The sequence below is a fragment of the Lemur catta genome, chromosome 15 (assembly GCF_020740605.2).
Source record: "Lemur catta isolate mLemCat1 chromosome 15, mLemCat1.pri, whole genome shotgun sequence".
Lineage (NCBI taxonomy): Eukaryota > Metazoa > Chordata > Mammalia > Primates > Lemuridae > Lemur > Lemur catta.
The window spans coordinates 34241022-34261172 of NC_059142.1; the positions used below are offsets into that span (position 1 = coordinate 34241022).

The 20151-nt window shown below is 59.3% G+C and overlaps 1 protein-coding gene across 1 annotated transcript in view; it reads right to left on the reverse strand.

Moving 5' to 3' along the window:
• CACNA1G (calcium voltage-gated channel subunit alpha1 G) overlaps nucleotides 1-15303 on the reverse strand; it is a 60917-nt gene extending 45614 nt beyond the window's left edge. Inside the window, 8 exon segments of the mRNA XM_045525132.1 lie at nucleotides 721-1507; nucleotides 3959-4051; nucleotides 4209-4509; nucleotides 5027-5186; nucleotides 7201-7298; nucleotides 7684-7817; nucleotides 7981-8092; nucleotides 15042-15303. Of these exon segments, the coding sequence (XP_045381088.1) occupies nucleotides 721-1507; nucleotides 3959-4051; nucleotides 4209-4509; nucleotides 5027-5186; nucleotides 7201-7298; nucleotides 7684-7817; nucleotides 7981-8092; nucleotides 15042-15283 (1927 nt within the window). The 5' untranslated portion in view covers nucleotides 15284-15303.
• Between the last annotated feature and the right edge of the window lie 4848 nt (nucleotides 15304-20151).

The window sequence follows — 20151 nt, forward strand, 5'->3', positions numbered from 1 at the left end:
CCACGAATATCCCGCTGCTCCCCACGTGCCACATCCCTTCCAAAACAGTCCCTGGGCTGTCGCTGCAGAGAACCTGTCTGCTGGGGAGAGCCCAACACCCCGTGTCTCACTGCCCCATGACACTGGGTGCTCCACCCACCAGACAAGCAGCTCCCCAAGGACTTGCTGCTCCTGGCCCCGATCTCCCTGCGAGGAGGGACTGAGACTCAGGCTTAGAGTGCGGGGCGTGATGCTGGGCATAGTCACACACCCTCTCCCCTCTGAGCCTTGCGACAAGGAGTATGGAGCGTGGGCCTCACAGTCCACCCCTCACCCATGACACAGCCTTGGGCATGTCACACAACCTCCCCAAGCCTCCTTTTTCTCACCCACACAATAGTGATACTAAGAGAGCTTATCACCTAATCGGTGGAGAGGATCCAATGGGATTTTGCTGCAAAGCATGTGACAGGCACACAACCATTAGGCAACAGCCACTAGATATTACTGCAAACAGCACAGAGCAGAATACGTGGCAGGTGCCTATTACCTGATAGTTATCACTATTACAATGTAGGAATTACGATTCCCATTTTAACAGATGAAAAAATCAGGGCTCAAAGGAGTGACGTGACTACAAGGCCATGAGAGGGAGAGTGGGAATCTGAGCTCTGGTCCCCTCTGGGACACCACCCAGCCCCCAGACAAGAGCACCAAGAGGCCCCCACCCGGAGTTCTCACCCGTGCTCTGTGTCTCTAGCAGCTTGTGCATGGAGCTGTAGGGCCCGGGTGGGATGTTGAGGCTGGTGAGGGTGGGAGGCCCAGAGCTGGGGGCCACCTCTACGAGCGCCTTCTCTTTCAGCATCTCTGGTGGAGGGCTGGTGTGTACAGTGGGGTACACCTTCCCACTGCCCACGGTTCTGCCCGATGCCACAGACGGGGACCGGGGAGGGGGCACCTGGCAGCGGACTGGCTCCAAGTGGCAGTCGGCGTGGTAAAAGCTGTGCACAGACTCTGCACCACCTGGGGGGGCCCCGGAGAGGGCGGGTGTTGAGGGCGGTGGCAGCATGAGCCGGCGGGACCCATTGGCATCCCTGTCCTGGATCTCTGGGCTGGCCCGGGGGGCTCTGAGCGTCCCATTGCCCAGGTGGTAATGGTGGTGGTGGTGGTGGTGGTGGTGGTGTACCAGGTGGTGGACGGACAGGCGGCGGCGGGAGCGAGAGCAGCTGCCACTGGGTTGGGGTTCCTGGCCCCCGAGGGGTGCTGGGCTGCTCAGGAGCCCGGCCCGCACGCCCGCTGCCCGAGAGACCCGGGCCAGCCTGCGGGCCGCCTTGCGGAGGATATACACCAGGTACTTGAGCAGCTCCTCGTAGCAGCTGCCCGGCTCGGAGAAGCTGGCCAGGGTGCTGGCATTGGACAGGAACCGCACGCGCTGCTCCCGCATCAGCTGGCTTTCCCGCTGCTTGGTCTCCGAGAACTGCGTGGCAATCACCACCAGGCACAGGTTGATCATGAAGAAGGAGCCCACCTGTAAGGGTGGGGACAGGAAGAGCAGATGTCCTGAAGAAAAGCGGATCACAATCCCGGCTGCCACGTACACGGGACTTCCCATAGGCCAGGCACCAGGCTCAACAATTTTCGAAGCATTATCTCATTTTATTCTTAGGACAGTCTCAGGAGGTGACATCTCCATCTGACAGATGAGGAAACTGAAACCCAGAGAGGTAAGGCATTTGCCCAAGATCGAGATCGTTCAGCCAATGCAGAGTAAGGCTGAGATTTGAACCAAGCTCTGTGAAATTCCAAGGTGTTGCTATTGATCATGGTGTTTTCCTGCAAGGTTATCTCCCAAACTCCCTGCCCCTAAACACACCCCTCCAAGGAGACTAAGCACCCCTCCCCAACTCCCATCAGGAGTACAGTACAGTGGAAATGAGTGCACTAGGCACAGGGGGTTTTCCAGTTGGAACGAGCCTTTGAGATCTTGGCAAAAATGTTGTTCACAGGACTCCTGTTTCTAGGCCCAGTTCTAGCTGCATGACCTTGGGAGAGACCCTCATCCATGGAGCCTCGGTATCCTCATGTGACATCAGGGACTGTGGGTCTCCCCTGTACCCTTTTCCCTGTGCTCCCCTCCCCCAGCTGAGTGAGGGGCTAAACCCTGGACCCTACGGACTAGCCCAGCTGCCACTCTGACTTGCTCACACTCCCCTGGTCCCCATCTCCATGCCTCAGTTTCCCCAGACTCTGGGACAACCAACGCTTGGACAACAATTCCCAACAAAGGAAATGAATATTTATGGTGACAAAGCAGATTTTCTTTTCTAGATCGTGTCCTAGTAATTATGATAATTAGCTTCACTAGTGTGATTCCAGAGAGCTGTTTGAAAAGATTTTTCGGGGGGTGTGTGGGAGGGCGGAAACTAGGCCCCTTACCTCCCTGTCTGCTTCCTTCCCCCTTCCTTCCCCCTTCCCACCCCCAGGCTTGGGGGGCAGCACAGTGAGAAGACCCCGCTTCCTGAAGCACTGGCCTCAGCCCCTGAGGTGGGGGTCAGGGAAGGGAACGGGCCTCCAGCCAGGCTTCGCCCCAAGCCTGCCCACTCTTCCGCACCAGGGAAGCTAGGGAGGCAGGAGGGGCTGGCCTGGGGGACTTGCTCTTTCTCAGGGCCTGCCCTCTGCCGCTCCCCCACCAGGAGCTGCCTCACTCTGTCTCCACCTTCCTCTCGAGCTTGTCCTAGGTCCTGAGTCGATCTCAATCTTCTCCTCCTTTCTTTCTTTTCTGTCCTCCACCCCCACATCTCCCCACCTTATTCTATTTCTTCATCTGTTTCTCTCAGTATCTAACCCTGTGTCTGGCTCTGTCATTAGCCTCTTGGTGACATGGAATAAGGCCGAACTTGGGGTTGGTGGCCTGGGGCTGAATTCCCAGCTCCAGGCTCTTACTTTTCTGTGTGACCTGGGGCTCTGAGTTCTCATTTAGGAGATGGGGATGGCCACCCCTTCTCAGGCCACCTCACAGGGGACTACAAGGATTAAGCAGGCAGCAGATGTTACAGCACACATCAGCACTGATGCCCCACCCAGTGACATTAATCCACAGCACAGGCAAAGCACGTGGTGGGGTCGGATAAACGAGGAAACGTTGGTTTCCTCATCTGTAAAATGGAGACAACACAGGATGGCAGTGAGGATTAAATGCAGCAGCCCATAAAAAGAGCTTAGCACAGGGCTGGCACATAGTAAGTGCTCAATAAATAAGCTGTGAGTGGTCGCAGTGAAGTTATTAACTATGAATGGTAGTGATTAAAACTATTAAATATTGCTGCTTTTGCCTCTGTCTCCTGCCTTCGTAAAGTCTTGGAATTTCTGAGCTGGAAGAAACAAGAGATCACGTAATGTTTCTCAACAGCGACTGATGGGGACTTTGGGTAGAACAATGCTTTGTTTGCAGACATTTCAGGATGTTTAGCATCTCTCCCTTCCTGCCACAACAAAATGCCAGTGGCACTCCCCTCATCCTTATAAAACACTGAACTCTGTGAACATACTAAATACCACTGGACTGTACGCTTCAAATGGGTGAATCATATGATAGGTGAGTTATATCTCAATAAAGCTGTTTTTTAAAAAACAAAACAAAACAAAGCCAGAACCACCCTTTCCCATTTCCAAATGTCCCCCAGGGGAGACGGTATCACCCTGGCTTGAGGACCACCCATTTTACTGATGAAGAAACAGAGGCCCGGGGTAAGGTGGGGGGCTTCGAGGGGAATGACTTGCCCAAGGTCATAATAGCAGTTAGGAGTAGAGTCTGGCCTTGACCTTGAATTTCCTCCTGACTTCTCATCTGATGCCCTCCCTACGGGGACTTGTCCTGAGAGCTAAGAACTTCAGACTGAGCAACATTTCCCCTCTCTGGACTGCCCCACCGGTGCCCCCAGGATCCCACATCCCCACCGGGGTCTAAGGAGTCACTCACGATGATGAGGAGGATGAAGTAGATGAAGTTGTAGAAGGAATGAGCATCCATCACAAAGTACATGATGTCGACCCAGCCCTCCAGCGTGATGACCTGGGGAGGGGCAGAGGGGCAGGCTGACTCTGGGCCCACAGAATCCTCCTCCAGAGGCCCTGACACCCACCCTGGCCCTGAGAGCAACCCCTGCAAGCCTGGACTGTGTCCTGGGGCCGACATGCTGCGGGATCTCCCGGACCCCAGGCTGCCCCACCTGGAAGATGGCGATCCAGGCATAGCCGATGTTGTCAAAGTTGATGGCGCCCTTGAAGGGGTTGTGCTCCCCAGCGGAGCAGTTGGTGTAGTACTGGTTCCAATTGACGCAGGTGGTGTTGCTGGAGCTGTTGTAGGCCTCGTAGTCTAGACCACAGGGCGGGCCACCGCCCCCCTCCCCGCGCAGCGTGGGCACGCTCCTGCAGGACCGCATGCCGTTCTCGCGAGGCTGGGAGCAGATGAAGGGGCTCTCGTCCTCGTTCTCCGTCTGGTAGTAGCGCTCCAGGTCCACGCTCAGGGGGCTGCGGGGCGGGAAGCGGGGCAGGGATGAGGGTGGGGAGCAGGGTTCTCCAGGCAGGGGGCTCAGGAAGGGTGAGCTGGCGTGAGTGCACCGAGGCGCACAGAGTGAGCAGGGGCAGGACTGCGGGTGGGGAAGGGACAGGGCAGGGCAGGGCTTTGTGGGCACCAGGAGAGGAGAGCGAGGGCTGAGCAGGGAAACTCCAGACTTGGGATGTCGGAAGGTCACATCCTAGAGCTGTGTTTTCCAAACTTTGCTGCACGTGAGGATCACTGGAGGAGCTTTAAAAAATTCCAAGCTGAACCCTGAGACCAGTGACATCAGGACCTCTGGAGGTGGCCCCCCCAGCACTGGTAATTTTGAAAACTCTCCAGGGGCTTCCAATGTGCAGCCAAGTTGTTGAACCAGACATGTCTCAGATCTGAGAACAGATGGGTCTGCAGCCGCAGGAAGGAGGGACCCAGGGAGATTCCAGGCCCATGACCACTCCCAGGTCGTCCCCTAGCCCGTCCACCACTCACAGGCTGAAGTTCTCGGGTAGGAAGCATCGGTTGCGAAGCAGCCCTGCCCACAGCTGGACGCCGACGATGCCGAAGATGAAGAAGACGAAGAAGCAGAGCAGCAGCACGTTGCCCAGCATGGGCAGCGTGTCCAGCAGCAGCGTGACGAGGATGCGCATGCCTGTGGGGGCAGAAGCCACGCTGGGGACGCCAGGCTGGCAGCGCTCCCAGAGGGGCCTTCTGGGGACGCTGACGGCCCAGTTCAAGATGGAGGGGAGACCAACAGACACCTCTCACTCCCCAGGCAGCCCCTGCACCCCTCACCCTACCCACCACCCCTCGTGGCTCACCCACACACCACCGCCAAGGAGCCAGAGTAGCGTGGTTTCCAAAGCACTCTCACACCACGTCCCAGCCAACTCTCCCAACATCCGTGCAGGGCGAATGCTGCCACCCCCGACTTACAGATGAGAAGCCTGAAGCTCAGAGGAATGACCTGGCTAGCCCAATAGCACAGAGCTGCTAAACACAGGTGCCAGGACTTAAGCCCACCACACCCAACACACACACACTGCCCTCCCACTTCCTTCTCTCACCAGACACAGTCACCTGACCTTGCCAAGTTATCACCACTGGGGAAACTGAGGCAGAGAATGCCAGGAAGGAAGTTAGGAGGCAGGAATGTCACTCGGAGAGGCAGCTCCACAGCAGGGGCCAGGACGCCCTGTGCTTCCCCATGGTTCTGCGCCCCCCAGCCCTGATTTCTGTTCCCTGCTGGGTCCAGAGTCTCAAATCAGGACCAGAAGAGACACTGCACTGTCTTCTCAGAAGTCCATCGATTAACAGCTCCCTCCATGGGGAAAGCCACTGAAATCCCCCTACCAAAAAGCCTTGTTAGGGATACTTCCTTCTCTCTGTACTCCAGGTCTAGAACCAGCCCAAATGGTCTGAACCAGGCCCCCCTCCTCTGTCCACCAAGCCCTTGTCCAGCAGACAGATCTCTAATGGCTCCTTTCAACCCCCAAAGTGCCATCTATGGCCCCCTGCCCCCTCCAGGGCAAAAACTTCTAAGCAGCAGCTAATTAACCCTCTTGGTGACTGCGGCAAGCGCCCAGCCCTCCCGGCCTTCCCCACCCCCCTTCAGCTCCTCTGGGCTCCAACTGAGATCAATTCCTCAGGGTTTGCATTAAGGGAATTACACCGGTGGTTAGACAGAGGCCTATAAATCTACCAGCCATCACCTGGGGCGGGAGAGGAGGCAAGGCACGCCCCTATTCCGGAGCTCCTGTTAACACCAACACGCCCCAGCCCCCAGAGAACACACTCAGCAGCTTGCCCTCCCAGCGGCAGCCACATCTCTCTCTCTCTCTCTCTCTCTCTCTCTCTCTCACACACACACACACACACACACACACACACACACACACACACACACACACACACGGGGAAGGGGGCTGCTGCTACATCGGGCACACAATCAGACACAGAGACCCAGAAACGCCTGTCCCCCCACCCCCCACCCCCGGGACCGCAGCGGGACCATCTGCAGCTTGTGTAGGTTGGGGAGTTGCAAAGGGGGCCTGAGCAAAGTGGGGGGGCAGGATGTAGGGGGAGCTAGAGCTGCCAAAGCTTCGCTGGCTCCAGAAACCAATGCGGTTTAATTTAGATAATGGTCCCGGCAGTCAGTCGCTGCAACGGGTTGGAAGGGGCTGGGGAGGAGGAAGGGAACAGAGCTGGGAGGGTGTGGCATGCAGTGGCCTTGTCTTGAGAGAAGTCACGTTCCACGTGGCCAGTGTGGTCTCACCAGTGAGAACCAGACCACAGGAGAGGCTGCTCTGGCTAGAACAGACCATTCGCACCTTGCATCCAGCCTGGCCTGCCGGGCTCTCCACCGTCCCCACCCAGCCCTATCGCCCTGGGGGGTCATCTGCCTGAAGGGGAAGGGTCATCTGAGATGTCTCTGAGACTCTGACCCAAAGCCAGGCTAAAATGGGGGGTGGGGTCTTCCCAGGTGACGCTCACAGTGCCACAGCCAGGGGCAGGGGCTCCCTTTGGTTCCAGTGACCCCAGCTCCCTACTGAGCCTGTGAGTGGTCAGGTGAGGACACGGTGGCGGGGGGCGGGGGTGGGGCTGAGATTTCCACATTTCCTCTTGGGTCCCTTTGTCTAGGGGCTGAGGGCCAAGGGGTCACTCACTGGGCACCCGATTAATGGCCCTGAGCGGTCGCAGCACGCGGACTGTCCTGACAGCTGAGAAGCTGACGTTCTGCAGGTCCAGCGAATACTCCAGCATCCTGCGGGAGGGGCCCAAAGGGAGGCCCTTTGAGTCGGAGGCCACCATGGGGTCAAAAGAGGTCAAGGAGGACTCCTGCTGCGGAGACAGCAGGATGACCTCTGGCTCCTCCTCCACCAAGGGACCCTGAAGATCTGGCTCTGTCTGGGGGTCAGGGCCACCCCAAGCCAAGGACAGACTCTGCATCAGAGAAGGAGGCAGAACTGGGGGGAGGGCATGGAATTCAGAGAAGTACAGGCAGGAGTGCTACAGGCAGGCAGACCCTCAGTGGGCAGCCAGGGAGAAAGCAGAGCTGTAACTGGGCCGTGGGCAGGGGCAGGCAGCCTGGAACCCTGGCCCTGAGGAAGGGACCGATCTGATCCATGCTCTCCTGCCCAGGCCCTCACCCCGCGATGACGATGAAAAAGTCAAGCCGGTTCCAAGTGTCTCCCAGGTAACACTTTTTCCCGAAGATGCCCAAGGCCACCATCTTCACCACCATCTCCACAGCGAAGAAGGCAAAGATGAAGTCATCAAAGGCCTGGTGTGGGGACAAGAGGCTGCTGAAACTAACAAGGGGATCAGGGGACACCCTCCACCCCCTCCACAGTCCCTGCCAGTTGGGTCAGGGCCTCTTGCAGAGAAGGAGTCAGGGGTGTTAGGATTAGCAGCTGCATGTCCCCCAACACACACGGCACACCCACCTGCAGGATCCGGCAGCGCTGGGAGTCACAGGCGATGTCCTCGCACGGCCGGAACATGCCCAGGGTCACACAGTTGAGAAGGATGACCAACATGCTGATGCGCTCGAACCAGGTATCGGGCCGTCAAGGAAACAGCTGGCCAGGGCTAGAGCTGGAGCCCCCACACCCGCCCTGCCACCTCCTGCTTGTTGGCCCCCCCACCCCATCCAAGAGCAGCCAGGTGGTGGGAGGAGTGGGGAGGGGGCTTGGCCTCTAGTCAGACCAGCCCCCAGGCCCAGGCTCACCTTGGTCATCTCACCTCTCTGGACCCAGTTTCCTTATCCATAAAGGAGGAAAAGCCACAAATACCCTGACTATTTGCACAAGCCATTTGGGGAATAGAATCGATCGTGCTCGTGGAAATGCCAGACACCGTGAGTTTGCTGCTGAATGTGAATCCTATTCTTCCTACCGCACAGGGTAGATGTGAGAAGCAAATGAGATAATGTATGTGAATGTGTTACACAAACCTAAAGTCGGATTATGCTGCCTTACAGTTTACCAAGCACTTTCTCACAATGCCACAGCTGATGCTCACCACAGCCCCGGGAAGTACCCAGGGTAGATCATTTTATTCCCCAGAACCCAAGGAAACTGAGGCCCAGGGAGCTGAAGTCAAGTGCTGAAGGTCACTCGACAAGCCAGGACAAGGCTGAGGTTTCCGAGCTCCTGATCCATGATGCTCTCCTCTGCACACCGTAGCTGCTCAGGCAGGCAGAGAGGGGCTGTCGTGACTGCCCCAGCACTAGGAGGACAGCTGTGGTCCCCGTTGCCACAGCACTGGAGCCCAAGGCTCCCTCTTCCACAGCCAGCCTCCTGACCTCTCAAAGCCCTCAAACAGCTGCTAGACACACCCACGCACTCAAATATTGAGGACCTGCTACATGTTAGACACTGTGCTAGGCATAGCCCCCGGGCCGTGCAGAGTGGACAATACCCTGCACATATAAGCCACGCCGCCATCATACCTTCTTGTGGCTTCCAGCCCAAACCAGCCAAAACAGCAAGGGGGAGAAGGGTTCTTTCTAAACCCTGAGTCTTTCCACAGAGTGGATTCTGCTAAGTGACTCACTTCCAGCCCATCAGCAGGACAATGTGCGAAATACCCCATGGACCTTAAAAGGTTCCAGGCACTAGACTCACAGATAAATGAGGTAAACAAGCAGAGACAAGGGACTGGGGAAGGGAGACCACCTAGGGAATGGTAGCCGCTGGCACGACCCACCAAGCCAGCCTCAGTGGGGCCCACAGCACGTGGAATCTTCCTGTCTTAACCCAACTTCAGGAATGAGGAGGTTTTGGCCAGGCGTGAAGGAATGTCCCACGACTCCACAGTCCCCTCTCAGCTCTCCCACTCCTCCCCCCACTACCTAGGCCCTTTTCGTTTGGACTCACACCCTGCTGGCCACCTGTCCCTGGCACCCTGTAAGTCCTATGGCACTGCAGTTTCCCTAATCTACACCCTCTTACAAGAATAAGAGTTTTTTAAAAAGTTCTAGGTTTTGGGGGGTAAGTAGGTGGGAAGGAGGAAATAGAGAGTGCTCTGTTTCCATGGAACTGTTTTTCTGAGTGGAGCCAGAGCCCAGTGGATCTCTCCCCAGAATGGGGGTCAGCCAGGGGTCACCCTGGAAAAAGGGGGACAGGGAGGGAGTCATCATTTGAGAAGGGAATACAATTACCCTTGAGAACTGGTCTGCTTTCCCCAAGCTAGCCCTCTCCTCTCCTCCGCAGGGGAAGGGGGTCTGGGAGGGTCCCACGTGAGCAGATGTCTCTACATGAGGGAGAGGGGCAGTCCTTTGGGGAAAAGGGTGTCCTGGGACATCTGTTTGGACCCCTCTAATGGCATGATCCCACCATGTTGGTCACCTAAGCACTAGTCTCATGTCCCTTACCGAGCTGTGGGCTCCCGACAGGCAGGGGGACTCTGATACAACTTTCTATACTGCACAGAGCTTGGAGTAGTGCCTGGCATGTGGCACATGATCAATACATGGGAAGACTGAAAGAAGGAATCAATCAATCAATCAATCTCCCTGCCTAGAAGCCAGATGTGTCTCCCCATTCATGCTTTCCCGCCTTGCTTCCCTTGACAGAGATGAACTGATTATAACCATGGGGGGAGGAGCAGAAGTGACCCCGTAGAAGAGCTGCCTTTCTTTCTGTCCCCACCTTACACAAGCTCAGCCTGGGATCTCTCATAGCCAGTCTGCCTCCAGATGACCCCATGCCCAGCTCTCAACCTTGGCAGCCCTTTCGCATTCCAGCCTACTTCCAGTACGTCCTGCCTGCGCTCTACCTCTCACTACAGGTGAGCGTGGTGGACAGGGAAGAGACCAAGGCACAGGAAAACGTGGGACAATCTGAACAGAGGAATAATTAATGGGGGGGGGGTCTTTCACCCTTCTCAGGGTTGGGCTCGTTTCCTTGGAACATGGCAGTATGTCACTGTGTGATGTTCTTCTGTTGCCATAACAACGGGAGGATGTGTCACCAGGTGGTGTGGATTTGTTGCCATGGTAATTAAAGAGCCCCCCCCCCCCGAGACACACATGATCTCCCCTCACTCAGGCTGCTGTCTCATCCTCATGCAAGGAAGGGGGATCAGGGAGACCCACAGGTTATCAGGTTGGAGGAACCATGTGACAGATCCCCATGGTAACCAAGGGAACGGGGGACACTGGTTGCCATAGCGATTATGAGACCTGTGTAGTCACATGCCTATTGTTGCTATGGTGACTGTCTGGGCTGGAGTGGATCCCAAAGGGGGGGTAGGTGAGGGGAGGATCTTTCTTCTCCCCACAAACCACCATCAAAAGCAGAGAAAAAGGAAATGGCAGAAAGAGGAACCCCACTTCCATCCCTCCTCCTTTTCTCCCTCCTGGGAGAGAGAACTAGAGCATGTTATCTCCACAAATGAGTCCTCTCAGTGGGGCTTTATCTAGATAGAGCCCTTGCCTAGCCTGGCAGCTGGAAGGGTGAGGGAGGTGGGGAGAGGGGGAGGCGGGCTGGGACCTCTGTGGGCACAGGGGCTCCGGGCATGAACTGAGAAGGGAAGCAGGCCCTCTCGCTGCCCCATTCCCTCCTAGGAATCTGGAAATCTGAGACTGAGGAACGTTAAGGAGGAAATGGGCTGGGACCCAGGAGTCCTGGCCTTCTAGTGAGAGTTGGGGAGGTGGGGTGGGGGCAGGCTCTTGCCGTGCCCATCCCACAGGGAGGCCGGTGTCTGTCGGATCCGGGAATCCACAGGGGCTCGGCCTCACAGCTCATGCTGGGGGGGAGAACTGAAAGGGGGATTCCCCCAGCAGAGCCCCTACTCCTACAAGCCTGTCTCTCCGTGGTCCCCCCGCCAAAACTCGAGCATGTGGGTGTGTGGGGAGAGAGGTTTCCAGCTGAACTGAAAACTGAAGCCCACAGAAAGGCAGCGGGCCCCACCCAGAGACAGAGACATGAGACACAGAGACACCGAGAGACGGCCCACTGGAATCTTTGAGAGGGGAAATAGGCCAGAAATCTGATTCAAGCGTCTGTGACTCTGTGTGTGTGTGTGTGTGTGTGTGTGTGTGTGTGTGTGCGTGTGTGCGCACGCGCATGCCTGCGCGTGTGAGCAGTTGTGTCTGTCGCCATCCTGGCTGAGGCAGGCAGGGCGGGGTGAGAGCTGGGCGGGAGCAGGCAAGGGGTGCGGGGGGGCTATGTGGTGGGGGTAATCCCAGGAATGCCTCCAACTGGCACCATGGGTGACGAGGAGTCCCCCAGCAGAGCAGCGGAGTGCAGCGGGCGGGAAGGAGTGTGTGTGTGACAAAGAAGGAAGGTGGGCCTGGGGCAGAAAGACTGCCAAGGGGTGAGCCGCCCCCCAATCCCATCCAATTCCCAGCCCCAGCCCTTCGCCCCGGAATCCCAGGGTTTAGATGGGAGGAGAGAATTGATGAGGAGACAGGAAGAGCATCCACCCCCCATTTCCTCTGAGGATAGCAATGGAGAATTCTCCCTAGGTAGGAGAAACAGGCAGACTTGTGGCACTGGGACAGTGGCAAAGAAGGCTCCAGAAATCCCTGGTGCCCCCTCCACTCTGGAGGCGCACACTCAGACACACAGAGTGGCGAACAGTCAGTCACACACTCGCACTCGCTTCTGGAAGCCATTAGGGCTCCTGCCGGTCAGGCCTCCCCCTTCTCCCCCACTCCTGGCAGGCTCCCCTCTCCCCCTCTGGCCCCCCTCCCACTCCCCCTCTCTCGGCATCCCAAATGCCAGCCTGTGATTTCCAAATGAGAAAAAGCTGTGCTGGGCTCTGAGCTTGGAGAAACTCCTACACAAACTTCCAGATGTGACACAACAGCCAGAGAGGGGATGCTCAGGATCTCCTTCCGGGAGGGAAACGCACGCCCTCGGCCTGGAGAAGCACACACTGGCGAGGGGACACACGCCCCTGTAACCTGGGGAGGAGGGCTTTGGGGCTTTGAGTTGACCGTCTGCCAATACCCTGCTCTCCCCAACACCAACACATGCACTTGTGCACCCCTCTGCCTTTCACTGCCCTCCCTCCTTCCCTCTCTAACACATACAGACACACACACACACACACACACACACACACACACACACACACACACGCCATTTCCTACCTGGGTCTAGATCTCCACTCTAAGAAACCTGTTCTCTTACAGAGGCTGAGAGAGGAGGGGGCCAAGAAGAAGAATGTGCCAAGAAAAGCCCAACTAGCTTCAGTTAGTGGGGGGCGGAGAGGGGGAAGTGTCCTTATGTCCCTCATCCCTCGGGCTCAGAAATGCAGAGGGACCCTTGTGGAGCGAAGGCAGGTTTCACAGATACCGCAAAGAGAGAAAAGGAAAGAGGAAGGCCCTCTGGCAGCGAAAATACAGGTTTCCCTTGGCACTTGGGTAGGATGGAAGTGGTGGGGGGCACAGCTCAGGCAGCCCCCTTGCCAAGAAATTGTTCTCATCCCATCCTCAGGCAAGCCAGGCTCAGCTGCTTCTCCAGATCTAGTGACGCAGATGTCCCCCATCCCAGACTCCCACTCCCCCAAGATAAGACTGCTCCCACTCCCAGGATGAGCACCAGGCTCTCACCTCTCTTCCCTCAACCCAATCCTCACCACCTGTCTCCTGCCAGACCCTCAAGGAAGGAGTCTGCCTCCAAACTCCCCACTGGCACCTGGAGATAGGGCAGGTGGGAAGAGACGCGAGCCAAGAAGTCTGTTTTGGGGGGCAGGACGGGGAGGGAGATCTATCTCCCCCCGAGACCCCAGAGGACATAGAGGCTGGTGCTTTTCACCATTTATGGAGGGGGTGGGTGGTTAGGGGCAGAGATGCTCAGAGCCCATCCTTCTCAACAATATTTCATTCTCCATCTCCATCTCCGCCATGGAGAAAGGGGCCTGGGGGTGGGGGATCACAGCTGAAGATTGTGCCTATTCAGAGGACCACAGACCTCAGAAGCCCCCACCTCTCTCTTCCTGTAGCTCAGAGAGAATGGAAGAAGGGGCAGGGGATGGGGAGAGGGTGTGATGAGGGGAGCGTCCCAAAGACCCACAGGGTGTAGAGGATGGGGGGTGGGGGCACCCAGGCTCATCCCAGCTTTGCGCACTAGAGGCAGTAGAGCTGCAGAGTAAGGGCTGTACCAAGCTTCCGCACCCCCCTTCCCCAAGGCAGAGTCCGGCTGGGCTCTCAGGGGCTGCAAGGGAGACCTGGGGCTTTCCACCCTAGATCCCAAAGAACCTCTGAGCTGGAAGGAAGGAACCAGGAGAAGCTGTCAAGACCTGGGACAGCAGAGCAACCTCACTCCACCTTTCCTTCCCTTGGTGGCAGGACCCACTCCGGAGCCTGGAGCCAGGCATTAGTCAAGCAGCACTTTGTGCTTGGGGTTTGGGGGACTGGGGTCTCCTCTACCACTCCAGACTGGGCGGAGGGTAGGGGGCAGTGCTAAATCCATCTCCCTAGAATGTGGGGCTTGCATTCCCCAAACCCATCTGCAGAGCAGACACTGGGGCGGTGGACCCAAGTCTTCCTTAGTGAACACACTCACAGTCTCACTGTTCCCCCGATACTTTGGAAGAGCTGCAGTCCCCCATACCTGCCTTGCTAGCAGTGGGAGCACTCTATTTGTGAAAAGGGAGGAGTAACCTGGACCAGCTAAATCCCATCCCCCACTTGCTAAAGCTCTTGCCACAGTCTTTCCCTCCACAAGAAAAAAATCCAGTACAAAACTCCCCAACCCAACCGTAAGCACCCTGCATGGAAGAAAAATTTGGGGTGGAGGGAGGCGCTCCCGTCACTGGGCTCCAGCTGAAAGGGGCTCCACTCCAGCTCCAGGGCAGACGGCCCCCCTCCACCACATCTTGTTCTCATTCTGCGCCCCTGACATCAGCCGCCGCCGGAATCTCCTTGTTGTGCCTCCAACCCGCGAGGTGGGGGGTGGCGGGGATAGGACCTGGTCCCCGCCCCCCAAATCTCCCTCTGGGTCAGTAAAACCTCAGCCTCAAGGACCAGGTGGGGGGATTGAACCCTAGAATCCGCCGCAAACTTTGGGGCGGGGGCAGGAGGGAAACCCAGGAGATTGCGGTTCCCCCTCTTCCGTCCCCGCAGCTTCCTCCCCACCCCACCCCCCAAACTCGGAAACCAAACCCAGCTCGCTAACCGGCGGCGGGCGGAGTAGAGCTCCCAGGCTCCCGAAGCTTCCCACATCTGGAGGACGACCCTCCCCTGCCCACATCTGGAGAGCATCCAACTGCGGACCATCGGGGCACACCTCCTCTCTTTTCCTGTCCTGGACCCCAACCCCCCAAGGAGGACTGAGGTGTGTGTACGGAGGTGGGGCTCGCCCGGGGTACCGACTCGACCTGCTTGCGTCCCCACTCCCACTCTGACGCCCCCTCCCTTCCTTGGCAGGCCCCTGTCGTTTGCCCACCCTCCGGGCTCACTTCTCAGACTCACCTGGCTTTCGGTCCCCTCCAGCGGCGCGGCCCGCCCCGCTTCCGACCCCGAGCCTGGCCGTCGTGCCCCGAAGGATATGGGTTACAGACCGTGCGGAGACACCAGCTCCGCGGGCGGCTGTCCTGGCTCAAGTAGAAAAAAACCACCGGGGCCAGCGCCGGGTACGGCAGCCCCTCCGCCTCGGAGTCCGCACTGCCCGGGTCCTTTTCTGCAGACCCTGGCCCCGGCCGGCCCCCGGCCCCCGACAGGTCGTTGAGCCGCATGAAGCTCCGGGGCTGTCCCGACTCCTCGGTGCCCGCTCCATCCTCCTCCTCGTCCATCCTCTGGCCAGCCGGGGCCCCGGGCGGTCCGGAGAGGGGCGAGCGGCGCCCCTCAGAGGAGGTGTCCTCACGCAACCGGGGGGCCCCGGCGGGGGCGCATCTGGGGGGCTCTAGGGCGCAAGCTGAGCCCCCGGCAGGGCCAGTTCAGCCCAGCTCCCCCTGCCCGCAGGGGCATGCTGCCCGCGGGGCGCCGGGTCGCAGGGAAGCCCCGCCCGGCGCGAGTCCCGCTTCCCCAGGGCCCCCGGGGCTCCCCGGGCCAGCCGGCCGGCTCCCCGTCACTTTGTTCCGGCTTCTTCGCTTCGCGCCCAGGCTCCGGTTGCCCGATTCGGCGCTACCTTCGGCCAAGCGGCCCCGAGAGGGGGATAGAGAAGGGGAGCACTGGCGGAGGGCGGGGGGTCCGGGGAGGGCGCCCCCACTTCCCGCGGCGCAGCTGGAGCAGGATCTAAGGGGTCAGCATCGTCCCGGCTCCGCGCCAGCGGCGGCGGGGGGAGGGGAGGAGGGATCTCTTTGGGGGTGGGTTTGAAGGGGGTGGGGGGCGGCTCCTTCCTCCGCCCCGCGGCGGGCTCACGGTCCGGGAGGGGCGGGGAGACGGTGGGGGGCCGTCCTGAGCGGGGGTGGAGGCGGAGATGCCGCCGCCGCAGCCGCCGCGGTGGCTGCCGCTGCCGTAGCTGTCGCCGGCGCCACTGCCTCCTCCTCCGGCCGAGACGCGGAGCGAGCGAGCGAAAGCGGCGGCGAGGAGCCCGGCGCACACCACAGCTGGATCCCTCACTCCAACTTCAAGCCTCGGCCCCGCCTCTCCCCTGCCAGCCTTGCAGCCAATCGCCGCGCGCCGTCGGCCCCGAGCCGCGCGCCCATTGGCCAGCCGCCGTGGCAGTGCGGGCGGGAGCGCCGGGAGAGAACCACAGCTGGAATCCGGTTCCCACCCCGAAGCCCAGGACCGCCCCTCTCCCCTCCCCTTGCCCCTGGGCCCGCTCCCGAAGGCTGGAGCCAATCACACGGCTGCCCAGACCGAACCCACTTTCCTATTGGCCTCTGGGGTCTTTGGGACTCCCCTGGAGTGAGCCCCGGAGAATCAGTATTCGGCTTGGAGGTCCAGGGGTAGCGCCGCAGGCCCCGGGGATCCTTTGTCCACGACCCCTGAATTGGACAGCAGCCGGAGGGCGGAGCTCCGCTCTGGGCGGGCCTGGAGAAGAAGGGAGGCAGGCGACACGGGGGTGAGGGTGTGCCCAGGGTCCCAGAGCGAAATCCTGGGTGTCCACCTGGTTAATTGTCCACCCTGGAGTTGAGCCTTGGAGCGGGACTGGGGAAGGGAAGGAGCAGAGCTGGGGTCCCAGGGGTGGGGCTTCGGGCTGGAGGGGGCCGGTCTTGGGGAAGCAGGCAGAGACAGGGAAAGGCAGGGGTAGGTATGGTCGGGGCGTGGCTCCCACCAACCTCTTGGACTTATTGGTCCTGCTCCAAAGGACGCTTCTGAGGCTCTGATCCTGACCTGCTAACCCTGACTTGCTGGCCCTGACCTCACGTGGGCGCTCCTGAGCTTCATCGAGCTTCATCCCCTGCCCCTAGGGATCCTTCGAAGGGCGTGGACTCCACGAGGGGGCTTCGAACTTGAACACGTGGGCCCAGGCAGATAGCTCCGGACCGCAGAGCTCGGATCCCCAGGAGCAGCTGCGGAGCAGAGCGAGGACTCCTGCAAAGGGACCTGTGGGGGTCTCGAGTGTGTGGGAGGGGGTGGGAGCACAAACCTGGGCTTTACCAACTCTTAACCTTCAAAGTCCCCACCAACCCTCCACTCCATGCCTCAGTTTCTCCCTCTCGAGTTCCAATATGGCTTAGAGGGAGGCTGCCGGCGGGACAGGAGCTCCGCCGGGCAGCTCCCTTCGCTCCCCTCCACCCCACCGGCCGCGGGTCCTCGTGGGTCTGTGCTTCCCACGCGCGCACACGCACGCGCAGACCCCGGCCCTCGCCCCGCCCGCCTCACGGAGTTCTGGGGCTCAGCGAGCTCTAGCTCCCTCCCGCCGCCTGCGCCGCTCCAAAAAGATGTGGGTGCCCGGGAGCGCAGGGCTGCTGGAGCGCCGGATGCGGGGCGCGGGGACATCGGGGACATCGAGGATTAGACACCGGTGAGCACTTCCCCAACATCTACGAGAGGTAGACACGGCGGAAACGAGCAGGTCAGTCAGTTCCCTCTCTGGAGACTTGGGGCGCTTACGCCACTGCGGAGAGGCCGAGGGATAGACAGGATGACCTTCGGTACCCGCCTCCCCCGCCTCCCGGGCGTTCTTCACTCTCCTAGGACTGCGCCACCCACGCAGCCCCCGCGCTCCGCCGCGGCAGGGGTTGGGGGGGCGTCTCAGCTCCGGCCGCGGCCGCGGCAGGTTACAGGGTGGGATGGGGAGGGCAGAGTGGCTGCTGCGCTGTCGCCTCCCTGGTTGCCCTTTCGCCGAATCCGCGTACCGAGCTGTGCGAATGAGGCCGGGCTCATTTGCATTTCATGCTAATGAGCAGATCCCCTAAGTGCCTTTTTTTCCTGGCGGGAGTCTCTGCTCTCAGAGTCTTGAACTCCAGGCGTCTTCTGGGAGAGGGGGACATTTATGGTTGCACTGCGTGTCTGACACCTTCTTCCCTCCTGCGGGTCCGCAGTCTGCCGGGTCGGCCTGCCCTTCCCGCCAGGGTAGAGGCCCCGCGGTTGGCACGGAGAGGTAGGGATTCTCGTCACCCACTCTTTGCAGAGGGGGAAGATGAGGCCAGAGAGGCTTGCCCACCTCGATGGTCAGCTTCCCTGGTGGTCAGCAGGCCCCACACCCTCATCCATCATCCAGGCCACCCCTGGTCTCTGGGCTGAACTCTGTTCTAGCACATACTCAGAAAGGAGGGCAGGCACAAACGCGTCTGGATAAATTGAGATCCACATCTGCTTCCCTGGGTCCGGGGCCTGGGGGAAACTTGCCACCCAGGACATCCTTATCCCTGTCCTAGGGCACCAGGGGACTGTGATGCCCAGTCAGAGGTGCTCACCCTTAGCCTGGGTGGGGGAGGGGCGGGGAGGCAGGACCCACAGGGAGGGCAAGAGCTGAAACCGTCTGTAACTCCAGCCCGCCAAGCCTCAGCTCTGACATCACCGCCTCAGTGGCCTTCTTTCCAGCAAGTGTTTCAATGCCTCTGAAGTGCCAAGGTGCTGAGGACACACTACCGAGCCAGACAAAAGTCTGGAACCTTGTAGCACTTAGCCCAGGCTGGGATGACATATGTATGTTTGTGGTGATGAAATGACTGTCCCCGCCTCCGGGCTCTGTGTTCCCCGAGGGACTGTGTCCATTCTGCTCACTAGGACCTAGTCTAGGGTTTGGCACATGGTTGTTAGGTGAATATGTAACCTCAGATGGTGAGAGGGAAGGGGAGGGAAAAGAAATTCCTTTCCTTGGGCTTCAGTTTCCCAACAAAGAAGTTAAGCTGAAATGTCTAAGACCTCTTCTGCCCCCACATGCACCCAACTCAGGGCTCCTGCAGTGACTCCTCCCTCACAGCCCATCCGGCTCCCCCAGGAGTAGAGATCCCCCTCCCATGTGAGCCTCTTTGCTCAGGGATGATACATACACACATGACCCCATTTGGCCACCCCAACAGCCCTGAGCGCTGAGTGGGTGGTCCCCCGTTTTTCAGATAAGGAAGCTGAGGCTTAGAGAGATGAAATGACTTATGTGACTGCCCACACCTCAGGGCCTGTCTCCACTGACCCTGCCCCCGGGGGTGCTGCTGGGAGAGCAGGGAGCACACACCCAAGAGGGACGGGCGGCAAAGGGGAAGGGAGGCTGCAGGGCTTTCAAAATCCCACATCTGAGCAACATTTATGTTCAGCCCTGCCCTCTTTAGAAATTCAAGGCCTCCTGGGAAAACTAACCCTTTAAGGCACTAACTCCTTCTTCTGAACCCATTTACAGAATCCCATTGTCATGTGCGTGCCCAGCCACAGAGCAGACTGGACGGAAGGAAGGCACCAAGTGCACCCACCTTCACAGCTGTGCCTGGGCCTCCTGGGGGGGCAAACCCTGGGGGTCTTTGCTGTACCCTGAAGACCCCAGAGAGAACCAGAAGTGCTCAGGAGTCACAGGGCAGCCTCTTACCCTCTCTGGGCCTCCAATATCATCTACCAGTACGAGGATGAAGGTACCTGCCTCACCAGCTCATTCATGACGGTCAGTGGGATGACAGTGGCAAGAGGGCTTGGTAAATTGCCCAGACTATTCCAAAGCCAGGACTGGGGCTGCCAAAAAGGCCACCTGTGCTTCACCATGCTCCATCCTCCCTCCCTGCCGCCTCCCAGGCCCGGCTCCACTTGCCCAGCCCTCTGGCTTCCTGGGGAGGCTGAGTGGGCTCCAGCTAGAATGGGGCCAGCTGACCTTGTTGGCCGGAGCTCTAATCCCCTCCAGATGGGCCGGTGGCTTGCACCGAGGGTCTGGCTGCCCAGCTGACTCTGATCCTGGTGACCATGTGCAGAGAGCTACTCCATCCAGTCCCCTGCTCCTTCCTGCTCCACTCCTCCCCAAGGCTGACATTCCCCCAGGCAGTGGCCCCATCCGGCTGCTCCTTGTCTCCCGCAGCCTCTGTTGGCTGTGCTGCTTGGTTGGGGTGCCATGAGGATGCCCAGGACTCAACAGACCCCTGAAGGCCCCAGGCGGCAGCTCCCCTCCCATCAGCCTCATCACTCCACACCAGCCCTTCTGAAAACATGCTTCCCAACCACCCCCCTCCCCCACCCCCTGTGGAAGCTAGATGGAGTTTCTGGAGCTGGCAAAGATGTATGTACCAAGGATGGGACTCAAGAGCATCTCCCAACATGAGCAGGCAGGAGGAGGTCACAGGAAGGCACT